This window comes from Pezoporus wallicus, unplaced genomic scaffold (genome assembly GCF_028554395.1).
Source record: "Pezoporus wallicus isolate ANWC-B61680 ecotype Strahan unplaced genomic scaffold, APGP_CSIRO_Pwel_v1 contig_9449, whole genome shotgun sequence".
In the NCBI taxonomy this organism is placed as follows: domain Eukaryota; kingdom Metazoa; phylum Chordata; class Aves; order Psittaciformes; family Psittacidae; genus Pezoporus; species Pezoporus wallicus.
The window spans coordinates 346,951-370,926 of NW_026641531.1; the positions used below are offsets into that span (position 1 = coordinate 346,951).

General features: G+C 39.3%; 1 protein-coding gene across 1 annotated transcript in view; it reads left to right on the plus strand.

Moving 5' to 3' along the window:
• SCAPER (S-phase cyclin A associated protein in the ER) overlaps nucleotides 1–23,976 on the plus strand; it is a 146,934-nt gene that overhangs the window by 103,968 nt on the left and 18,990 nt on the right. Inside the window, exons 26-29 of the mRNA XM_057424140.1 lie at nucleotides 5,740–5,969; nucleotides 9,417–9,572; nucleotides 18,219–18,456; nucleotides 21,659–21,808. Of these exons, the coding sequence (XP_057280123.1) occupies nucleotides 5,740–5,969; nucleotides 9,417–9,572; nucleotides 18,219–18,456; nucleotides 21,659–21,808 (774 nt within the window). The remainder of the gene's footprint in view (nucleotides 1–5,739; nucleotides 5,970–9,416; nucleotides 9,573–18,218; nucleotides 18,457–21,658; nucleotides 21,809–23,976) is intronic.

The following is a 23,976-nucleotide window of genomic DNA, read 5'->3' on the forward strand; positions in this document are numbered from 1 at the left end:
TGTATTTCCACTCGCTGTTGGAAAATAAACCCCAAGTAACACCGGGAGTAGTGAATGAGAACGTATATTTACAAGGTTTTACCAAATTGTTAAACAAGTATGCCAGTATTTGCCTTATGCTGAATACAGACACAGAAGGAATCCAGTTTTGAGCAACCTTTAAATATATTCTTGAATACAGCCAGTGTGAACCTTACTTCCAACCAAGTTAATGTGGCTTTAGTTTTGTTTTTATTCATCAGTGGAATGCAATGTCAGCTTTATTTTTGCTAAAACTTGGAGCTGTACATTTTAAAAACTTAAAACTCAAACCTCCCATTCCTCAGTGGTGACCAAAAGTTCATTTTTCTTTACACGGATGTAACATTTTTCTCCTCAAAACGTAGCTTGAAGAATGACATAAAAACAAGCATAGTTTTTCTCTAATGAGAGCTTGGTACCAAACCTCCTTAGCTTAGGTAATGCCCAAGTCAGTGTCTGTTGGAGGTCAGTAGTAGTGTGTTTCCTGATTTCGGTGGTTAATGGATCGAGCCTTCCCACCTACATCCATAGAACGTCATCTGCTTGAGCTGTAACCTCATTCACCTACAGACTGCTATCTCTGCTCTTCTTTGTCTGCTGTACCTGGAGGACAATTGCAAAATAATGAGAACTTCTCTAACTCTGTATTTTGGAAGGTTTCACACTGAGAGAAACAAGGAGCTGTAAGCATGTAAAGATAGGGCTTTAAGTTTTATCTTTTCAGTCAAGTGACAGCTGTCATGTGCTTTTTCATGAAAGTATCTCAAAAAGCCACGTGCATAAACCATGCATGCCTGTGCCTGTAAATAGGTTATGTTTGGTAAACAGTTGAGGGTTTTGGTTTGGTGGGGTTTTTTTGCTCTCTTATTATGATTTCACAATAAGAAAAGCATGGCAGTTTGTTTTCTAGCTATTATGTTTCTCAGGTGAATCAAAGGGAAATTTCAGAAAGCTTTTGAGAATAACAAGGTGGACAAGACCACCTTGCCCAGTAAATCTCTGAGCAGATTTTGGTTATTCGGTCAGATCTTTCCCATCACAACAGACCTGCTGTTATCAGTTAAAGCATAATGCAAATCAATACTATTAAGAATTAGAAATGGAGACATTTTTGTTGTTACATTTCTTTGTTCATATAAATATGCAAAATTACATGAAGTCTTTCTTGCTTCATTTTGGAATTGCATGCTACATAGAACTGCAAATGCCTTTTTTAAGGGAATCTTTAAATTCATAATACCTGAAAATTCCAAATGAAACTTCATTAGTGAATGTAGAAACATGTGAAATGAGCATTGCAATCTAAGGAGAGATCAAACAAGTGTGGAGTTCAAAAGTGAGTTCCTGTTACTTTTTTCTTCTGCAAAATACAGTGCTTAAATCCACAGACTGTATTGTAGGTAGGTGGCCTATGACATTTTACTCATGAAGTACAATCCCTTTGACTGGCTTTAAGTTAATCTGGCTATCTCATCCCAGTGAAGTAATTTTTCTCCTCCATTTCTTCACTGGTATGTGCTGCCATTTAATTTAGGTGCTTCAAACCGACAGTCTCCATCCTATCACAGTTGCTAGTTTCTTAACCATTTGTGGTATGTTCTTTAGTCCTCTGTATGCAACAAGGTGGCTTCGTGCTTGGACTGATTATGACAAGAACTGTAAAATCAAAGGCACATGTGTGCTGCTTGATTGTCCTGATCCCTTTTAAATGACATGCTGTCTCCACAGTGTTCTGCTGTTGTGGCACTGATAGTCCTTCTAGCCCATGATAACATGACCATGTGGACATGGTTTCTACCTCCCAGATCACTAAAAGATCTAAAAAACCTGCTCTCCTTCCCATTTTGATTCTAGTTGGAGACCTGAGGACCAGCACCTAGAATATCAAAGTTGACAAAAAGGTACCTCAGAGTCAGCTCTGTGGATTGATCATTTCTAATGCAGTTAAGTCAGTGTTGGCAATTAGAAAAGCCCAGAAACTTCATGGATTTTTATTTATTTTTAATAATGTAAATTTTAAAAGACAAAAAACCTTACATTTTTTTATTCCCTTCAGTAGGAAGCCAGTGTGTTAATCTGTAGGAAGTCTTGAAAACAGGGCTGCGGTAGGAGAAACGACACGTTCAAATATTTAGGGGCAGGGGATTTAAAAGGTGAAACCTTCATCTGCTCCATCTTAACCCCATAGACTTCCTGGGCCATTTCCATTTCTTTAGTTCACTCATTGCTACGTAGAAAGTCTAACTTATATAGATAGTGTTTTGAAAGTATACATTTTCCAGAGTGTTTTTGAGGCAAGCCCAATAAGGGCAAAAAGCACAAAATCAGTGCTGTTAATGGGAGAAGAATGGAACATAAGTGACCAAATGAACAGGAATTGGGCCCTTCCAAAGGTTTGAAGACTTTGCATTTAGGTTTAGCAGCTCTGTATTTAATATTCCTCATGGCAGTGAAGGATTATGCTTTTTTATGAGACAAAAACATAAATGAGTTTTCAGTGACAGAGCTTTACATTGCTAACTGGAAACTGGTGTGGGGTTTTTTGTTGGCATGGAAAAAAGTGCACTGTGATATGTGGAGGTACTTTCGAGTCAGAATGGAATAACATTTTCAGCTCTATTAAATGTGTGCCTAAGTGCTTTACTGGATTGGGGCCATATTGTGCAGCATCTTACAGGATTAAGTCCTAGATGGTGGGCAGAGCTGAAGAGCTTATGGCAGCTCCATACAACCAAGGGAATCCTGACACAAGGGGAATTCTCTGCTGGATGGCTTAACAATTGTATAGAGACAGTACCAGGGAAGCTGGTCAGAGCATTCTGGTTCAAGAACCCATTTAAAGAAAGAAGGAGTCTTGATTAGGCCCAGTATAGGCTCTGATCATAAATGCTAAAATAGCGTTCAGATGTTGGACGTGTGAAATAATTGAACAGTAGTTATGTTTTTCCTGATTTTCCTTTGTGACTTAATAATGTTTTATACCAGTTACTTGAAAAGTCAGTGTAAGTGTGTAATCATAGCTGTAGATTTGAGGCAGTTAAACTGTTAAATCTGTTAAACCTTAGAAATAAATATGCAGAATGTTTTAACACATCCACAGCCCATGGTCAACAAACTCAATTTTTCTGAGTATCATTAACTCCTTGTGTAATCAACACAGAGAAATCGAGGCTTGAAAGCTTTCATAATTGCACTATTAAATCTAAAGATTTCCTACCCCCTTGCCTGATATAATAATCAACAAGCAAAGTAAAACATCGCTTTTGCAAGCACTCCAATTAATTTTGAACATAAATCTCAACACACTTTCAGACTAACCCATTAATTACTTCTTCAGTAAAGGAGCTGATCTTTTGTCACTCATTTAAATGGAAAACATTAAAGATAGGAATTACTAGAAGTTATATATAACATATTTATTATATATCATTATATATAACTTTTATATAGAATATATTCTTATATATTAAGTTCAAATTTACCCATTTTCTGTATTTCCTTCTACCTCCTCTTTGACATGCAGAATATAAACCCCACATTTGTTCTTACTTTATATTAATACACAGAGGCACACTTTGCCCAGAATCAAATGGGAAAAATCAGCTCTGCAATAAACGATTGTGCTAAGAGCACCACATCTATTTATTTTACAGATTAGGAAGAGCGGTCTTATATTATGGTTCTATATTAAAGCATGAACTTGTGTAGCTAAGGGCTGTATACACAGAAAATACAGGTAGGTTTTCCTTGTACATTCAAAAATAGACTTACTGTTTATAGCACTGTTCATTACAGCAAATGGAAGGCTCTACTGCAAAATAATATTAAATCTTTTAAGAAATAAGTTACATATGATTTTTTTCTCTTGGATGAAATAGCAGTGAGGAGCATTTGTTAGCAGTTTTTAAAAGCTAGAGTTCCTGGTACAACGTCACCGCATTTCAGTTGATTTATACATTGCAAAGCCTAATCTTTCTGTTTCAGCAGGCAATAGGGATCATTAGGCATGAATTATTTTAGTCAACAGAAGTTACTGGAGCAACATAATATTATTTTTTCCTATTGAACTTGAATAAGCAGCTAAAGGCTTCTCACTTGCTCACTTGGCTAGTCACCAGCAACAGACTGTTACAATGAGTTTTAAGTACCAACACAAGGCTCAGAGCTAATGAATAATAAAGAAACATGCATGTTGTTCTTTGTCACCAAGTGTTATCGAATCCCTCCTGATACCTATACAGGCAGGAATGGTTTTCTGTGCCCTTACTGGCGTATACCGGGTATAAGTGATTTTCACCTCAAGTGAAAATAAAGCTTCAGCCAATATCGATCACTAATTACAGTGTTGAAAGGCCCAAGCTGTCTCATAAAAGCACCTCTGCAGGGGCTGTTGGTGTGTGGAGTCCAGCAGCATGAAGCACAGGGAAGGTACCGAGGAGCCCGTGCCGTGATTGATGCATCCGTGCTGCCAACATTCTGCCTGTAAAACTGCAGGGCTTCCACACACACACACTTCCCTTACTGTGTGATCGTAGTAGGGCAGGATTTCAGCTGGTTTAAATTATCTTGTGCTGCAGAAATGAGCAAGTAAAATAAATGTCTTAAAAAACTCACACTCCACGAGGATTTCCTTCCAGGTCTGCACGTAGATCTGTCTTCAGATTTATTTGTTGTATGTCTTGACTTCACTGCCTTTTTTGGGAGTGAGCTCTAGTTTAATGATTTATAAAGGTCTCTTTAGAGAGAGCTGCATGTTGTGCTTCTGACATGACTGACATCTGATGGACAAGAGCAGTGGTCATCAGGTGCTGTTTTATATTGAGATGTTCAGGCCTTATTCATGGGACATATTTTTCCTGCTGCTCTAAATAGTTAAAATATGAAGATATCCACAAAAGCGCTCAGATTTTCTTCTTGCCTTATTAGAGATTTGTAGGTAGAAAGCATTTCCTATTGCATCTTTTAGAGCTAATTATTCATGTCATCCTTTATGATGGTCCAGTGCGTCAGGTTGTGCCCTAGAATTTGTGCAGTTGTTATGTCTTCTCAGTTCTTGTTGCTTTTTGGGTTGGTTCGTTTGGCTTTGGGGGTGGTGCTGCTGGTGGCTTCTTCTCATCAGATTAAGAAGGGAGAGATTTGGAGTTCTTATGCACTTCCCTCCCTCCCTGGCAGAAATTTCTGCTCCAGCTGTCTTTTATTTTTTACAAAATCAGGGCTCTTTATTTTTATAGACTTTGGAAGATTTAGCAGTTCTCTTGCAGGCTTTGTCAGGTGCAAAGGGGAACCACTGTAATTCATGTCTCAATTCAGGGAAGGTTGCCCTCTTTCGCTGGCTTAAACCAGCTGTGTATTACTCTCTTTGTGTACCTCAGCAGGTAATACACGTAGTTCTGAATTCAGTCAGAAGCTCGTGACTCATCAAAAATCCTGTTTCTCCACATAGAACACAGTCATAGTAATGAAATAGTGTGCTGCTATAAGGCTTCCTTCAGTTCTCGTACACTAAGTGCTGTTTTGACTTGATCTGTTCTGTTTCAGCTTGTTTATCTGCATAAGGGGTATAAGAACTTTTCTTGTACGTTAAATGTTTTAAGGTCCATGAGCACTGCTAGAATGCGTTACTTTATTTTTGCTGTACTCATGTGCAGTTTTCGAGTATTTCTCTACAAACTTGGGTTATTTCTGCTCAGTTCTGGGTGTCTTTTTCTTTTTTCTCAGGTTAGCGTGCCTGACGAGCATAATGCTACTTCAGGCAGAAGTGCGAATAAGCAGGTATTCGAAGATTTAACCACAGGACTTCTGAGGGTAACTGCTGTGATTTTCAGATGTCTGATCTCCAGATTCCCAGATGGAAACAATCACTCTACTGCACTGAAGATACTGCAAGAAGTGAAAAGTAAATCCTCGCTAGTGGAAGCCTTCAACAGCAGAGTCCAAGACCTGATCAGGTTAAAAAAGAAATAGAATAAAGTGAAACTTTTCCAAACCTTCTTTACTAGAGAGATAAAAACGCAGTGATTTAAGAAAGGAACAAACTGCTTTAACTCTTAACTTAATAAGAGCAGTCTGTGTGTGTAGTCAAGAGGACTACTGAAGTCCTGTAATCCCAGACAAAAATGTTCTTCAAAACACTGCAGATGCAGAAATACAGAAAACCAAGAGTCTTTAGGGTTTTTTTTGTGTGTCTTTTCCATCAGTTTCATCTCCTAATTACCTAGAAGCCAACTTCCACATTTTCATTATTTTCTCTCAGTTTTTCTGTGTCAGCTCTATGTGCCTTTGCTTAAGTGGTCCTGCCTAACATACATGCATTCATATAAGTTTGCCATAAAATATATACTTACTGTTACAAAGATTACCCAGTAATTCGTAAAATCTGATTTCAACCTGTATATAATATAGCTGTATTTTAACAGAGTTTTCTTTTGTAAGTATATTTCTTGAGCAGAACTTCAATCAAAATCATCAGTGAGTTGTAACAGTTGAGTAAAAGAGAATACACTGATGTGCGCATTCTCACTTGAAACATTCTAATTCTTTGGTAAAAACACTTGGACCTGAATATATTAATATATATAATTGCAGTATGTTTAGTATATTATATATAAAATTAATACATATCCAACAATATATTATGCTTGCTACAAGTGTATATAGTCCTTTTAGTAAATTACATAGTCCTCAGCCCTCTGAAGAAATGAAATTCTTAACTGTATGCCACTGAATATGTGTCCCTGTGAGCATCTTCAGACTTTTCAGTCTGGTGTGATGTTGATGGATACAAAAAAGACAGCTGGAGGAGGAAGGCAAATAGTTGTCATAGATACCAGTGACCTCTCAGACTTTCTTGTTCTCAGGTAACCTGCCTTCTCCCCAAACAGGTTTTGATAGAGTGTGAAATTTCAGGATGTATTCTCCCCACTTGTGAATGGGAGGGTGGGAGGTCTGCTTATTGATATTTGTGCTGAGCAGACATCTGACACTGACTTGGCCAAGCGCAGGCATACCCTTAAGATAAGAAGATACATGAGAATCTAGCTAGGTCCCTCACCTGAGGCACTTTAGGGGATCTGGTTATAAATGGAGAATGAAAGGCACGATGACAAGGTAATAGTGCAATTAGGAAAAAAAGAGAGAGGGCATTTTAAACTAGTCAAAAACAGACAAATTCTATTATTAATGAGAATCTTTCACCTCCAGGTCATTGTATCGTATGTCTTTGGGTTGTTGATTTAACGAGAGTTTTAGGGAGAAAGGAGAAGAAAGAGGAAAGTTGGATATTTTTTAGTTTCTATTTGGGGCTGCTAGACCTGATGCAAAAACAATTGTCTACATGCTGTCTCGGTATCAGAGGGGAAAGCCAAATTATTTCAACTATGCTACCATGGATAAAAAGCCTGGGAGATGGAGGCAATAGATTAGCGAGTCTTTGACATTCCACTTGTCTGTATGCTCAGTTCCTCAAGAAAGGGAGTGCTCCATGCTCTTCTCATTGTCTCCGGATGCCATTAACAAACAGTCCCAGCAGACTGGAAGCTCTCATCCATTTCTTCCCTGGCAAAGAGCAGCCACTTTGTGTCCAGGTGTGGCTGTGAAGGAAGCATGACAACAAAGGCATTTTGCAGGTGTCAGTCAAACTGTAGGGAAGTTCCTGGGGAAAAAGGAAGAGAATATTGATGAGAATGGTTGTGCCTTTTTGTGAGTTACCATCCATCAGGATTAGCCCTATCGAGGTCTTTCTCTCCCCTCCTTTTTCATAAAGAGATTTCTCTGCCGCTGTGATGTATCTAACAGCTAGCTCTGTTCCTGGAATTACTCTGCTAACACAGGAGAGCTTGCTTATCACCTGTATGATCAGATGAATTGCTCAGATCAAAATCTGCAAGAAACCTAATGCTGGTAACCTTTATGTTGCTAAATAGAACAGACAAACTTACCTGAGCAACAGGTGTGCTATTAAGAACCTCTGTGTGTCTTTGGTTTTAACTGCTGTGCTTCAGCAGCTTTAATAATCTTTCGTTCTGCACTTAGACTTCTTGCTTTATATCCAGTGTATTTTCATTTGAAATTACTTTCATTGCATCCAAAAGCAGAGTGAAATCTGGCAGAAGCTCTAGCTTCTAGCCCGGATGAGAACTTAGTCTTTGAGCAACAGCACTGTCTGAAAACTGGGGAGGTTTTCCTCCCTAACCTTAAAAATCCCTGGTTTCCCAAAATCAGACTGTAAGGTTGTGATTCCCATGTGATGGAATAGTTAGTTTTAATAAATACTTGCACACTTTCTGTGACAAGCACTATATGATCACTATTACTCATTGAGTAGAATGAGTATTATTTGGTAATGTCCTGTACTTAGTCACGTCAGGGTGGTTTTGGAATTATGGAAACATACAGCCAATGGTGCTTCCATCCCAAGGAGCCTAGGCTCTAAGTGGCAGTGCCCAAGAAATGGGCTTGGCAGGCAGGTAGACAGAATGGCATGTCTGTTAAGTCAGGTTATATCAGCAAAGTGACATGGAGAAAAAATTACTGTGTGCACTGTTTAAGTGGAGTTGATAATGTTCAAAGTATGAGAGAACCTGATATGTGAAGAGAGATCTTGGTATGAGGACTAACAGCAAATGTTTTGGGTATCTTTCTAAGCAATTCAACGAAGCAGCATCAGCAGTAGTGACGTGTTGATAAGCAGTGGTGATCTGTTCTACTCTCATAATAAAAAAGGAAGTGGAGCTTTCAGTTAAACAACCAGAACCTCCCTAGCATGGTTTTCTCTGCACTGAGTTTTGGTTGAGCTCCTCAGGAGGCTTCCTGATCCAAATTCTCCTGTACTGATGGTAGAAGGTTGTTACCTGTGCGGTCTGTTGGTCCCTTAACTGTTGCATATATATTAAAAATGAAAATAAAAGAAAACCAACCGAACAACAGGGTAGTGGTTGTTATGATCCATGTATTGCAATAAAACATTGTCTGGGTAACATCATTGTCTTCTTGAATTAGCGTGTTCCACAAAGTTTATCTCTTCATGCTGAAAAGAAGTTGCGCTGTTGCAGAGCTATCAAGATTATTATAAATCATAGAACTATGGCAAAATTCCATTGTCCTTGTAGGAGCATGGTAAAATAAACATTTACACTCATCTTTCTTGTACAGTGTAATACAGATTGTCCTACAACAGACAGATCTCTTAACAGAAACTACTGATAGTTACAGAGAGCCAGATCTGAAGTTAATGTAAGTTGAATTATTTATTGAAGCCTTTCAGAAAGAATATAGAAGTAATCACAACCTGCATTTTGTATGGCTTGGTAGTAGAGAAGCAGAAATTACTTCTTTTGCAAAGTTACCGAAAGTGGCACAGGACTGTTTTTTTAATACCATTTTTCCTCTGTTTCTAGTTACGTGGTGAACATAGGACTGATAGACAAGCTGTGTTGCTGTTTCCTCTCTGTTCAAGGCCCTATTGATGAGAATCCCAAAATAGCAACTTTTCTGCAAAGTGCCGCAGCGGTGTTGCATGGAATATGTCAACTCTGTTTTGGTGTCAATGGAAGGTAGGTGCACTTGGTCTGTCCCCTCCAATCTGTTCATCAGGCAACAGCCATTGTAACCCTGTGCCAACATCACGTTCATGAAAGTGAGCATTCCAGTGAGGCTGTTCAACACGGCCGTTTGTAGTCACACAGTAATAACCAGTAAAGAAACAACGCAGGAAATTCCCTCTGCTCACCCTTTCATCACCGAGTTGTAATTAGTTACCTGCACTGAGTCTTGATTCTTGTAAGTCATTTATCAGAATTGCAAGCTTCATCTCCTTTACTCATTTTTAGAGAGAGTTTTATCATTGCTAAGTGTCCGGGACTTCGAGAGGTATTTTATTATCAGCTAAAATCACCTCCTTAATTGATTTGTCTCTAGAGAAGCCTAATCCACTTCCTGTTCTTTAAAGTACCACCGTCAGGAAAGGAATTGTATTTTCGGTAAAGAAAAGTATTGCTAGATTTGTCAGGGGATTTCCTAATGCAAAATGTTAGTGTAACCTAACCAGGGTTGTGGGGAGTGAGCACAAGGTATGTGTCTGCCACCAGATCTGGACTTCTTTAATCTACAGTGTAGGACACCCTGACACTGTGAGAGTCAAAATTTGAGAGCTTCATGGTGCACATACTAGAATCTACCACCATTGGACTGTTACACATTTCAGGGAAAAATAAGGCTGACGGAGCTTTACAATGAATACCTGAAGGGTAAAGTATGATGCTAGGGCTGAAAAAATGAAGTTGTTAAAACACAAAAACCAGAGCCGTAGGTGAGAGCTGCTGCTGGTAAGCTCGGGACACAGGCACATGGAAAAAGAACTGCATGAAATATGAGCCCGGAGAGACCATCCCAACTCACTGAAATTTCCCTTTCTGAAAGCTGCCAACATTTTGCATTGCAGGTGACTGTTGCCAACAGTCAAATGCTTACTGAAAAAAAAGTACTGAAAAAGAATAAAAATCACCCTTCTCTTAGTGGAATAATAGTTCTGGCTACAAGAGCGAGTAACATCATCATTGCAGTTTCTGAAGCAAGCACATGCTTCACCCAAATAATAAGAGATCTTTGCACCCCAAAGTGATGCAGCACTGTACAAGTACTTCCGTCAAGAACATCTGTCCTTTGTAGTAGAAGAGTAATTTTGGAGGATTGAGTCAGTTACACCAAGAAGTATCTGCTCTTAGTACCTGCATATACAGCAGTGCTTTGGATTTTATCCAAAGGTGCTGATTGTTCTTGATTGCCAGCTTGGATTGTTCATTTGAGCATAGAAAGAAATGAGAGGAATAAACTTAGGAGATTTCAAAACTTGTCTCTCACTTCTAGATCAAAAGCTTTCGTGTAACTGATTAGTAGGGCAGTTTAAATTAAATGTCTTTCATTGCCTGAGCCCACTCTCATTTAAGAAGTGAATGCAGAGTGTAATTCTGTCGTTACAGAAGTCCGTGGTATTCAGGGTGATTCAAATCAAGAAAGGTATTGCCAAACACAGATTAAGGTGGCAGAAACAGGGATCAAATTTATTGAATTCTGAAATATGTCACAATAGGTTCATACATGTTGTGTGATACATGACCTGCAGCACAAAAGGCAGCCTCTCTTTGTGAGGAGTACAGATGCCCCTTTATTCATGGTAAACAGTAGGAAGAGGCAGTGCAGCCTATTCAGTCAGTCAGCATCCAGGATTTCTCTTTCTCCACCTCAGTTGGTACATGTTTGAGCATCAAACAAACATAGAATCATAGAACATAGGAACATGTTGTAGTATACTCCTCTGTACCTCAGAGTAACTGACTACTCTGATCATAAAGTTGTTACTGAGAAGGAAGAAGTCTACTAAGTAGTGCTCTGACACTAGGGCATGAAGAGAAGTTTTGCCAAAATACAATCAGGCTTTCACCATTCTTGGCAAAAGGAGTTTTGAATTGTTCTTTTAATACATAACCTCCTATATAGAATGTTTCCAGGTTGGGAACTTCTTTATGCTCCTCGATGAAGATCATAGAGGGCACAAAATTCATTTGGTTTTTTTCTGATAGAATTGTTGCAGGCTGTTACTTGTCACCTAAAAAGTTGTCATTCCATTTTTATACACTGCTGTTTATACTGCGTGCAGACCTTGGCCTGCTGTGACGCTGAGTGGCACAGTGGGAAGCTGATAGGACAGCATTTGCTGGTGGCTAAAGCACCGGGACCACCTCAGGGCTCTCCAGCCATCCACAGTGCCTGCAACAATGAAATCCTTTATGAGCTAGAAATGGGCAGGCGCTGCGTGATCCTGCTCCTCTGCTCTCAGACACCACCAGGCTGCTGTGAACTTGACTGTGACTGTAATCTGTGGTGTCCCTGGAGGGCCAGAAGTTAAACAATCCCGCTCAGGTTTTAAACAAGAGATCCTGTCCTCTGGGTTAGGCCATTTGTGCAGCAATGAACTAGAGCTGTCATCATAGACTTCCCCCTCTTCCTCACAAGAACATTTCATAAAACCCCTAGATTTAGCAGGATGTTTCTAGGCCAAGCTCCGAGTTGATACCCAGTGCTTATTTGGACAGTTACTTTATGGAAAACAATTTTCTAGGCAGGGAAGAGATCTCTGTCAAGTACCTCCCTGCGTGTACCTCTGCATCAAGCAAGATGTCACAGTAATATTGATTATTAGAGAATAGACTTGCATTGTATTGTACATGTATCTCAGCACTAAGTGTTAAGTGAGGTCTGTGATTGATATAATTTAGATGATAAAAGTTTAAGATATAAAGAGATTTTCTTTATTCCAGTGGTAGACCTGGAAAAAAAGTCCAAAATCATGGACTTATATATACTACAGGAAAGTCTTGCTAATGTAGAAACGTAAATTGGAGGATTCTCAATTTGAACATCATAAAAAGTTATTGAAAAGAGGGAATCCATTCTGAACGTACGTTATAAACATAAGGGAGGGATTTTCTTTTCATTAATGGTCAAGGTCTTTAAAAAGATTTAACTTTGATATTGATCTTCTCAAATGATCATTTTTGGTTCTGGCTAATAAATGCTAGATTGATTCTTTTAATTGAAGTTTTGCTGTGGATGTAATAGCACATTTTCCAAACACCATGTAATATCTATAAAAGATTATTTGGTGAAAACATTAATAACTTTTAACCCCATGTGAACCTTGTTTTGAGAATTATTATACCCTCGTCTGCTAAGTAAAAATATGTGAGAGCTGAAAATAGAGTATTGTCCCTTGTTGTGTGTAGTGAGAAATCATAAAATGCTGAGTACCGAGGTATCTGTTTGCTGAGCAGAAGGTGAACCTGACATTTGATACCTAGGTTTGAAAGTTGTGGCCATGAAAATGCGTATCTGTTTTTTGCTTACCATTAAGAGTAACAGTAGCCAGAATTGAAAACAGATACATATAACCTGAAATAAAATATTAAAAAGACTTTGTAGAGAATAACAGGGTTTATATAGCCATGTAAATCTGCCTTGCAATTTGTGTCCTATTCCAGATGTCCAGTAGCAATGTTTAGGATGAGAGCCTTGTTTTCCAGAGTTTATTATTCTAACTCAAAGCGATACAAGGCGTGTTTGGGGCCCTTGAGTCCAGAGTACACATACGAAGCATGCTTGTCTTGTAACCACAAGACAGAAAACAGTGAGCAGGCGCAGAATGCAAGGAGCATTACTAAAAATACAGCCATGCTGTCCCAGCTCTCCCTTTCCGAATTAGCAGGAGTGGAGACTAAGTAAGAAACTATATGCCGAGTCCTTCATCAGCATAGCAAGGGCCTTGCTTATATTCCTGTCTCCTCCTGTACTGCCCAGTGTTCATCAACTCTATATCCCATTTTCCCCCTCTAAGTCTCTGGAACTAAGATTTCTGTCCAAGAAGTGTAGTTGCTACTCTGTGGACGACTTTTGTTAATCCCTTATTTTGCTTTTGGCAGTTAGTATGAAGAAACTCATCTAACCACAGCATTAATGCAAACAGCAGAAGGAAACTATCAGTAGTTAAGTGTAAGGGTTAATCACTAAGGAAGAATGTTCTCCCAAAGATCAGTACAATGGACTAGCAATAACACAGGCACAGGAGAAAAATGAGTTGTGTGGAAGGACAATATTGCAAATTATGTAGCTCAAATGTCCCTCAAATTATGTACTTTTTTTGGGGCAGCAACTTCTTCAGAATTTTGCTGTTTCCTTGATGTGAGAAATGTCTGCAAGCTCCCTGTTCCTATTTTCTAGGAAAATAGAATATCGTAGCAAGTAAATTGTTCCTGTTACAAGTTATCTCAAACCAGTGGTGGAATACATATAAATCTGTGTCAGCAGCTAATGAAGTTGTGGATTACAAACTGCAGTGGCAGAAAGCTGCAGATATATAGGGTTTGATCCAGGAGAACAGTGGCTGTCTTGTCACAGATATGCAAGGAAGTAGGCTGATCTGTTTTCAGTTTTATTACAGTAATTAAGATAATGTCTGTTTTGGCTGCTGGATGAAGAATCGGATGCATGTCTGCCTGAACACTGGCTGTGCTGCTCCCCCTTTCCAAGGGACAGCGGATCCAGCATCAAATTGTCATTTTAATAATCTTCTCAATTTCCATCAGTTTGTCTTTTGAAAGTTATAACTCTTTAAGGACTGTAAGGAGCTCAGTAAACAAAGTAAAACTTGGTCTTGACGGTTTGCAGTCATCACTTCTACACAGTCCCAGGCTTCCGAGCTTGACAGTGGGAATTAGAACCAGGTCTGACAGGTGCTAAATATTTCTTTATACTCCTTTTATTATTATTTTGACATCTCTTTCTAGATAAAATAATTCAGAAGCAAAGAGAACAGATGAGAGGTTTTAAATTCTAATAATGAAATAAGAAAGAGATTATATTCTAAGCCTTTTGAAAACTCCTGTTTCCATTTGGTTCCGTGGTTTTAATCAGGAGTATCTATTTCAAATATACAAACACGATAATGTATACCCTTAGGGAGGTTTGTCTGCTTGTTAGCTCAGTCAGTTTTTAAAACAATGTATTTTCAGATATAAACAGTTTGCTCATATTGAAGCTTGGAGAAATTATAGATTTATACTTGTTCTGCAGAGTTTGCTGCTTCTCATCCATGGGTATTGAGTTCCTGTTTTTAATAAATAGTGGCGTATTTTAGGCAATGAAGTACCACTGTTCAGCATCTTTCTTTGCCTCTGATGGGTATATCCACATTTTAAAGTCCTTAAACCTTTTGTTGTAAGTCATAAACCGTTTACCTGTTCCTGAGACTCCTTGGTGGCAGAAGCTGAAAATCATAATGGTAACCATAATGAAAATGCTCTGCATTTCAGGAAACTTTCATTTGAAGATCCTGCAGGTTGTTTGAGCCTAATATAAATATTTGTCTGCTTTTTTTCTGTGTTAAATATAGACATTTAGTAAAGTTTGAAAGCCTATTTGCTTTCCTAGCTCTATAAACCAATGTAAAAAATCCAGTAAGTCTTGCTTCCCTTCGGTGGTTCATTGAAGGGGTTTTCTCCATCCTGACTACTTTACTTTGGCAGCTACTACAGACACAGAGAATAAGCTTCTTTAAATAGGAGAGTTAGAAGGAGGCACGTCTTTACTTACATAAAACTTGTATTTCTTACATTGTCATCGTACGATATTAAGGGGTTTTGTGGGGGTTTGTTTCAGTCTGTGCCCTGAAAGAACTGAATTTTCACTGGGCTTACCTTTAAGGTGGACTAAAAATCTGCTAAATGGATGAATATCATCTGCTAAATGCTTTTGGGGGTTGGCCTAGATGACCTTGAAGGTCCCTTCCAAACCAAACTATTCTATGATTCTATGAAATCCACTGTTGTTCAGAGTTGACCAAAATCACTGAAAGCAGCATACACAAAGGTTCAGGCTTTATTTTCCAACATCTCATACACAGTTTTTTCTACTTTAAAGCCCCAACCAGTGTGAATAATGTCTTTTACCTTTTTATTGTAAACATTTAGGCTTAAAGTGATTATAATTGATGATTAAAACCAACAGGAGCCAGTGGCCTGTTCATATACTCATTATCTGTAATATAGGGAACATAAAAAACATTTCTAACAGTTTCTTCAATCCAGCAAACCCAGCAGACAGATCTTTTTCTTTTTTGTTTAGCAGCTTTGTCTTGTGATATAACTTCAGAATTCTTGGTCTCTGTGAAAAAATAAAGCTGGCATTTTGAGTTATTTTCCCATTGACTTTTTTATGTATATTTTGATTCATTCACTGCTCCAGAGCAGCACAAAATGGCAAAAGGATTTCATCCAGCAGTTTAAGCTTTTTCATATGGAATTGTTTAAAAATAATGATGGAGTGAGAGTTGAAAGCAAGCTAACTTTAACCTTTGGTAAAATTGGTCAATGTTCCCATTGCATGTAGTCACAGAAAAGTCTGTGAGATATCATACACAGTAATTAAGTTGGCGTTATCGTTTGACGATGAGCATGGGGGTTTTTTTCTGTGTTGTACTGTCGAGAAAGCTAAGATGGAAATTAGGAAGTACTGGTTGGCAAAAGGAGCTGTGCTCTCCTGGGATACTGTGGAAATAAAACGTTCTGGTTACTTGAATGTAGTGAAGTGATGGTGAGCACATTTTGGCTACTGCAAAATAAATAATTGGACATCAGAAGGTACTTTAAAGTGAGGGGTACTAAGGAGTCCTCAGACACTCAAAGCAAAGTTGTTAAAATAGTGGTCCCAGAGCTCTTAGCTCGCCCTCCTGGTTCATTCCTCACTTGCAGCCAGGCTCAGGTGCCAGCAGGACTTGGAACTATGCAGTGGGAATCTCCACAAAGGCATGGCTCACAAGGGCAGGTGATGGCTCAGGAAGTGTCTGCTGACTCCATTCAGACACACTCACTTAAAGACCACAGAGCTTCAAAATGAAGATTTTGGGCACAGGAAAAGGAAAGTCATGCCATCAGTTGTTGTGCAGCTTGGTCCCACCAAAACACGCTCAGAGCTCAAGTATTTTTTCCACGTTCTTTACAGGGTAAATGTTGGAGTTGTTACCAGTGTTATGGACCATCAGATAAATGTTTGTGGTTCTTCTTTTGCAGTAGGTAAATGGCATCAAAACGTAATTTTAATAATCTTTTTCATTTCCTTCATCTTGTCTTTTGAATGTTATTACATGTATTTGGAGAGAATCCCATGCCAGTGGCCTTCCGAAGCGCTGTCATGGCTGGTTTTGTGGCACAGTTACTTTAAGCACTGGTAAGAGTTTGGTTGGCTCAGGTGCTCATCGTGTCCCTGATCGGAGGCACAATGGCAGTCTAGTGTCAGAAAGACCCTGGTTATCAGCCTTGCTCGTGGTTTTAGCACCTACTCATGCTACCTTACAGAAGAACTGTATCCACAAGAAAACACATAGATGCTAGCTTTCACGTTTGTGTGTTTCAAATAAGTCTTCTTCCTTCTTCTCCAGAAGTATTGAAGCTATGTATAGCTGAAGTTAGCCCAGTACCCCGGCCTTCTCTGGGACATAGGGAATGCAGGTTCATTGTCCTGCTCTGCTTATTTCTCTCTCTCCCTTTGGTGCAGGGAAGCAGTGGTGTGCTGTTACAAATAGAAATTCTCACCGACAGCCGTTGCTTTTGGGTGAGGTTGTGCTTTTCTTACCTGCTGAACCCAGGACACCTGCTTTTTGTTTGCCTTGCTGGAAAAAGAGAAACACCGGAACAAGGTGATGATGGCTAAAACATTATTTAGCCTCCAGAGTAGTGACAGTCTTAGTCTTCCTTAGCAATGACTGTCCTGGATCATCATCTGGATTATTCGTAATGTGAAAAAATGCAGTACAAACCATGAGGGATTGTGTGAAGTGGTTTTGAAAGCTTGAATGTGAGAATGGAAAGGGCATCCTGAGTTTTTTGTCTGTCCTGTTACCATAGATAGCAAAAAACCTTCTCCATTATTTTATGTGCATACCCAAGAAATACCAAAGAAACCTAGTTTCCATATGCACAAGCTGTGTTGGTTTGTCTTCAGTGTTTCATACTTGATTTGTGCTGTGCTTCCCTACAGTCTCCCATAATAGAATCTGACTGAAATAAGCAGCAGTGTTTTGTGAACTGTTCAACCACTTCATTCTTAAATTTCTGCAGAACTATTTGATTAAGATCATCTGCTCCTAGTAACTTACTTTGCTACCTGGGTAGGCAGTTCATTCCAGTGCCTGCAGCCTGTCACTGAGAGCAGTGAGAGCTTCCAGGGAGTTCTCCCACCTCCACTGTCTGCTCTGGCAGGAAAGCAAGATGGGTGTAGGCTACTGACCTGAGACAGTTTGCATGGAGCCCCTAAAGTGCCCCTAGGCTTCCAACTTTCAAGCTGTCGAGTTTCTGCATGCTCTCATGCTGGTTCTTCTGAATCCGTTTTTGGGAGCAAACACACTGGTATGTGGAGAAAGATACTTAAAGCTGCAGCTGCACTGCAAGCGAAGAGAGCGTGAGACGGTGTCCGCATTATGGGAAGTATTTTCTGGAAATGCTGTGGTTTCCTGACACATTGGACAAGGTTTTGCCTGTTTAACAGTTTGCTGTTTTTCTAACATTTGGCTCACAAGAAGTGCTGCATCCTGGGCAAGTGTTCTCGCTGAGTGCTGGTCTCCTCCTTCAGATGCCTTGATGTTTCTTTGACAGATCTTGGAACATATTTGACACTACACGTCAGGACCCCACAGGACTAACGGCAGTTCTTCAGTCTACGGATCTGGTTGGAGTCCTGCATATGCTGTACTGTGTTCTTTTCCACGGGACAATTTCAGATCCAAACACAGCCAGCCCTAAAGACAGCTATGCAGCGAACACAGTTCAGGTTGCCATTCAGAGTTTACGTTTCTTCAATAGCTTTGCTGTTCTTGATCTGCCTGCCTTTCAGGTAACATGATTTAAAACTTTGGCTTGGGGTGAAAATGTTAATTATTGTGTGTACTGTTGGGCTAAGTTTTGTCTTTAAGATCTTAGTTAAACTTAGGAGTTTTCGCAATTAAATGTGTAGGTTTTCTTCATTCATAAAATTGGTTATTTCCAGCATTATATACAAATACAACCAAAAAGTGAAAAGCTAGAATATGTGAAATGTGAGTCCAATCTGTTACTGCTTCTATTAAGAAACCCCTCACTTTTAGCATAGTACTTTCTATATTTAATAAACTCCAAAAATGTAAAAGAAAAAATCTTGGTCAGAACCACAAAATAACAGTTTTTCTAATGTGAAAAGACTTGCTTATATTATAACCACAGTTTATATTTGTCAGTACTTTCAGTGGAATCTGCATTTGTCAGTGCTTTTCGTGGCCACTTGCTTTAATGTTATAGCAGTGAAAGTGAAAATCACTTGGTATAATTTTTAATATATAAATTTAAATATTGCTATAACTATATATAGAAATATGAATGTAAATATTAAAAGTGTAGATAAAAATAGGATGTTATTGACCAAAAATTGGAAATTCAACTTTTCATATTTTTTTTATTCACAAAAAAACCTCCAAAACCATGACATTTTGAGTCTGGAGAAAGTTAAATTCTTTTCATACCTTCTTCAGCGAACAGATTTCTAGTGTAAATGAATCATTTTGTCATACAGAGAAAATACAAATGCTAGTGTATTTCTCAGGTAAACTGGTAAAGCTGTTGTATTGTTAGTATAAAACATCTGCCAAAAAGCATTGCTTTGCAAAACACGTTTAGCAGCATCAGCCTTACACAATGCATCAGAAGAGGATCCTGCTTTATTTACTATGTAATTTTTATAAGTTGTACCACACACTCCATCTGAAATGCATTAAACTCAGCAAGTGCTTTGCATGAGTAAAGAATTTAGTGTAAAGTACAACCCTCTTTGAGTTTTTATTTCTTGGCTTTGATTTTTAGTACATTTAGTGTCTCTAATAACAGCAACAAGCAGTTTGCATGTCGCGGTCTTCATCTACATGGGTGCAGTTGCAGGATCCAGTCCAGTCGGTGTTTTTTATTTTAAAAGGCATAGAAAGAGTATATTTGTTGGAGTTCCCTGTAAAACAACTCTTACACACCATTAACTCCCATTTCTTTCTGTAAATCAGGGTGTGTCAAAGTAGTTCTCTTCTACAGCTTGTTTGGTACCTCTTGGTTTCAGACTGGGTGTATATTTGTTGCTGTCGATATTACAGGTATATAGCAGAGAGTAAAACTTGAAATGGGACTGTTACTGCTTGTAGGGAGCTCCAGCAAAAGGCACTGCCAGAAGTGCTGCACCCCAATACCTCGAGAAGCCACTATAGATTTTTAAAATATAAGCTCCAACTTAGGCTATCTGTATTTATCCCCCTATCAACTACCATTGTATCTGAGCATTTGTAACAGACCAACAGCATTAATTCCCAAATCCCATCATCTGCAGTAATTTGTTCTACATAAAATGATGCAAGACTGTGGGAGGTGTCCCTGCCCATGGCAGAGGGGCTGGAACTAGATGATCTTAAGGTCCTTTCCAATCAAAACCAATCTGTGATTCTATAAGATAGTAATTATTGCATAGGGGTTGAATTATTTCAGTTCATTGATGCAGGGCTCAGGAAGTGTCTGCTGAGCTGTCCTTCTGAATTGCAGGCACACATGTGCAGCTATCTCTTTCAGTGTATTAATGTGGTTTGTTTCTGTAATGTTAAAATATCAACACAGACCTAAGTCAGTTTGCTGTCCATTCTGACCTTGTAGACCATATCAGGGTAGCAGAGGGGAAAAGCATAGTTTATGTATCATCTGATTATTATCTACAAGGAATAGTTTTGTCACGTAACAGTAGGACTATAGAATAGGGGTTTTTTGATTAACAGAAGAGGTCTGGTATTCTAGAGTTTGTATTAGGCCAGATGGCTCATGGGTATATATTTCATTTAATTTGACAGTCTAAACAATTGAAAGATGGTAGTGAGAAACAGCGCAGGATCCTGAGCTGATATTAATTCTGGCTAAAAAGGAAGCATAGTTTCCTTGAAAAATTAGTTTAACTTCTATACACAAACTCAGGTGCCCCTTGACCTGTTGTTATCAGGGAAGGTTAAACCCGGAGTGCTAGGTCACAGCATGCGTGGACGGCACTAATTAAATAAGGGTGGACCTAAGAACACGTAAAGCAGTAAATGGGGGCTGTATTGAACATTAAGTGTTGAAAATACACTGACTTACCAGAACACTTGAGGTTCAAGATAGAAAGTACCCACAGCTGAGTCTCGGAATTGCCAAGGATCCTACTTTTGCTGGCTAGATTTGGAATATGGTGAAGCTAAACCGTACTACCCATGGGATTTATGTATATGTCCTTCATGCAGGCTACAAGGTATAAAATCAAGAAAACTCTCAAATGAAAGATTTTCTCACAGGCCTGCATTGCTGTTTCTTTAGAGTTGGTAGACTTGTCATGCTCATTCCTTGTGCTTTCGTTTTCCCCTTTGACCCTGCGTCGTTCTGTCTGTTTGACATGTTTATTAAATAGAGGCTGTAGGCTGCACAGATAAAATCTAATTTTGAATCTCCACGTTACAGCAATTTGCCTACTTCTAAAAAGCATCCCAAGAAGCTTTGCAGCTGAGTGTTCTCTCCTTTTGGATGTTTCTAACTTTTTTTTAATGTTTGAAAAGTCATTATTTGTTATTAATCTTTGTATTCCATTTAGAGCACGAGTTATTAATGAGAAGTGTATTTTGCTCTTCTGCAGAAATGGAGATGGTTTGGTTTCTTTTGCTTATTACGAAGAAATATTACTAGCGTCAGTTTTACTGGAACATATATGTCAAATGAAATAGTCAACCTACTGCCACACAATGTCAGCTAAGAAGAAGCCAGTTTTTCCTGTGTCCCTTTAAAATTTGAATTTATTCTTAATTTAGGGGCTTTTAATGTTGCAGTGCAGTTGTAAACAGTAAGTAATGAAAGGAAAGAGCTGGTTCTGTCCTTCTTCAACGTCATTGCAACAAAGAACATAGTCTGTACTTTGCAAAAACCAATAACCGGGTGTGATGGATGTACGTGTAATTCACACAGTTTCTGTAACATGCTGCTAGACTGTAACTTCTGTTTCTTGATCTTCTTTCCAGTCTATTGTGGGTGCCGAAGGCCTGTCCCTTGCATTTCGGCATATTATCAGCTCTCTGCTGTGGTACTGCTCCCAGCATACCTGTGAAGGATTGCTCCATGAAGTCATTATTTGTGTGGGCTATTTCACTGTAAACAACACTGATAATCAGGTAAGGCAAATGGAAAATGGGATCGGAAGTTATCAAGGGCACATTTAGTCATGGATCCTTCAAGAAAACTAATCCCCTCAGCATTGTTTTCGAAGCACTTGGGATTCTTGTGAGGACAAATACATGCAGCTGCAAAAGAGAAGCTCAGGTTGCATCTTAACACAAAACCATTCATTTTATGTGGCCATAAGCAAACCCCATGTTTTTATGTAGACAGTGATGCTGATGTTGCACTGATTTTAGCTAGCCTTACTTGCTGCCAAAAGCTTAGCGACCAATGGTTTTAATTCCAATTTAACTTCATGTTGACTTGATCAGATGGTTGTGGTACCCAAGTTTTAAACCTTTTTAAAGTCATCTAAGCTAGTCTGCCATTAAGATGTGTCCTCAGATGCCAGTGTAGCCCTCTCCTTGGTAGTCAGAGCACTCATTTTTAAGCCATTCTTTTCCTAAACCAAAAACTGTTGAACAAACAGTGGAAATCCTCATTTATCTTCCCTGATTGTTCTCCACTTCTGTCAGTGGACTCCGTGACCTCTCATATTAGCTTGTAAAATAACTCAGACACAAAACTTCAAAAATACTTCCAGTATTTTCATCTTACAACCCTCCGAGTTTCCCCTGATTATATGTAGCATCTCAGAGTGTATTGGGCAGGGCAGAAGTTGGCAGTGGCTCTTCGAGTATGTGAACCTGACTTTGGATGTGTAGAAACTGCGTTAATGGTGCTGACATCTGTGGTATGATTCGATTGAATGCTGTATTTTATGAAGTTACTCATCTTCAACTCTACATACTGGTAACACCTGATTCCTGGTTGTGTTCAGCTTTTGGGGTAGGAGTTCAGGATGAGGAGCTTAGTGCTCTCAGTTAAGCTGATGAGCAGAAGAAAGAAGCATTATAGCCTGTCAGCAAAGTTTTAGAGAAAAGCTGTCCGATAACCTTACAGTTGTTGACCATAGTTGGAACATTAGAATATCTTAACGTTGACAGTGCTGTTAGAAGTGTTATTTGATCATATAGTGTAATTATACAGTCATGTTTCTGTGGCTTCAGCCGCAGCCAGAGGGAGGATCCGGATCCTGCAACCTTCCTACCCTGTGCAGCCAATTCCCCCCAAAAATGGACACCACTTTTTAATACGGTCATTTAGAAAACCCATGTGATAATTGCTGCCATTTTCTGATTCCCACTGCCACACCACGGGTCGTACTGGCAGCCAGAAGTGCCAGCAAACAGTATTGTCTATTCTCTGCAGTTTAAAAATGTCTTTTCTGGCACACAAGTATAAACAGATGTGATTCATTGCATAGAGGACTCGCAGCTCTATATGTGCCAGGAACAGCGGAGCACAGGGATTTCCTACCAGCAATGTCCATCAGTGTGTTCCCTGCCCTAGGGTGAAGGTCTGGCCATGGTGAGTCGGCACCGTGCCATGGCAGCAGCTGGCTACGGTGGCTGCCGACGGGCAGTCAAGAGGCCAAGTGTGTACAGAATGCATTTATCTGCGGGCTTGCTTCCCATCTGGCCATGTTGCAGTGCCTTGGAGTTTCCAGCCTGGGGCTGAGGTCATGTGCCATCACTAATCTGCCCCCGGCCCGAGTTAGTTTTCAAGATTAAAAGGTAGCTCTGCAGCCCTGAGAGTCAAGTTTAGGTCTTTGGTTAAACAACCGCAGTATGTTGGTACTTCCCATGCACTAAAAGCAGTCTGTTCTGGTGGTACTGTCTCAGGAGATGTCATGACCAGCTGAAGTTTTTATCCAGCATTCCTAATTAATAAGTTTTTAACTGAGGAAGTGGCATTTTGGTTTGTTGGGGGTTTCTTTTGTTTAAGAAAACATTCTGAAAATCTGAAAACCTCATTAAGGTACTTGAGAAATGCAGGGAAGGGTTTTTGATAAAAGGAAGTATTTGTCCTTTCATTGGTAGGCGAAGCAGTATGGCTTGCTTATGGTTATTAGTTTTAGGTGCTGGTAGTGTTGTGACTACCAATAAAGATGCGATGCCTTCCATGGGAAGGGAAGTGCTTCCTACTCATTCAGTTATGGTTTGGTTTTTTGTTATGTTACAAGCTTCCAATTTCTTCTTCCGTTGTTGATCATCGTCAGCGTCCTACTAAAAATACAGACTTGGTCTCACAGTGAAGCTTTTCAAATGGGAGGCTTGAG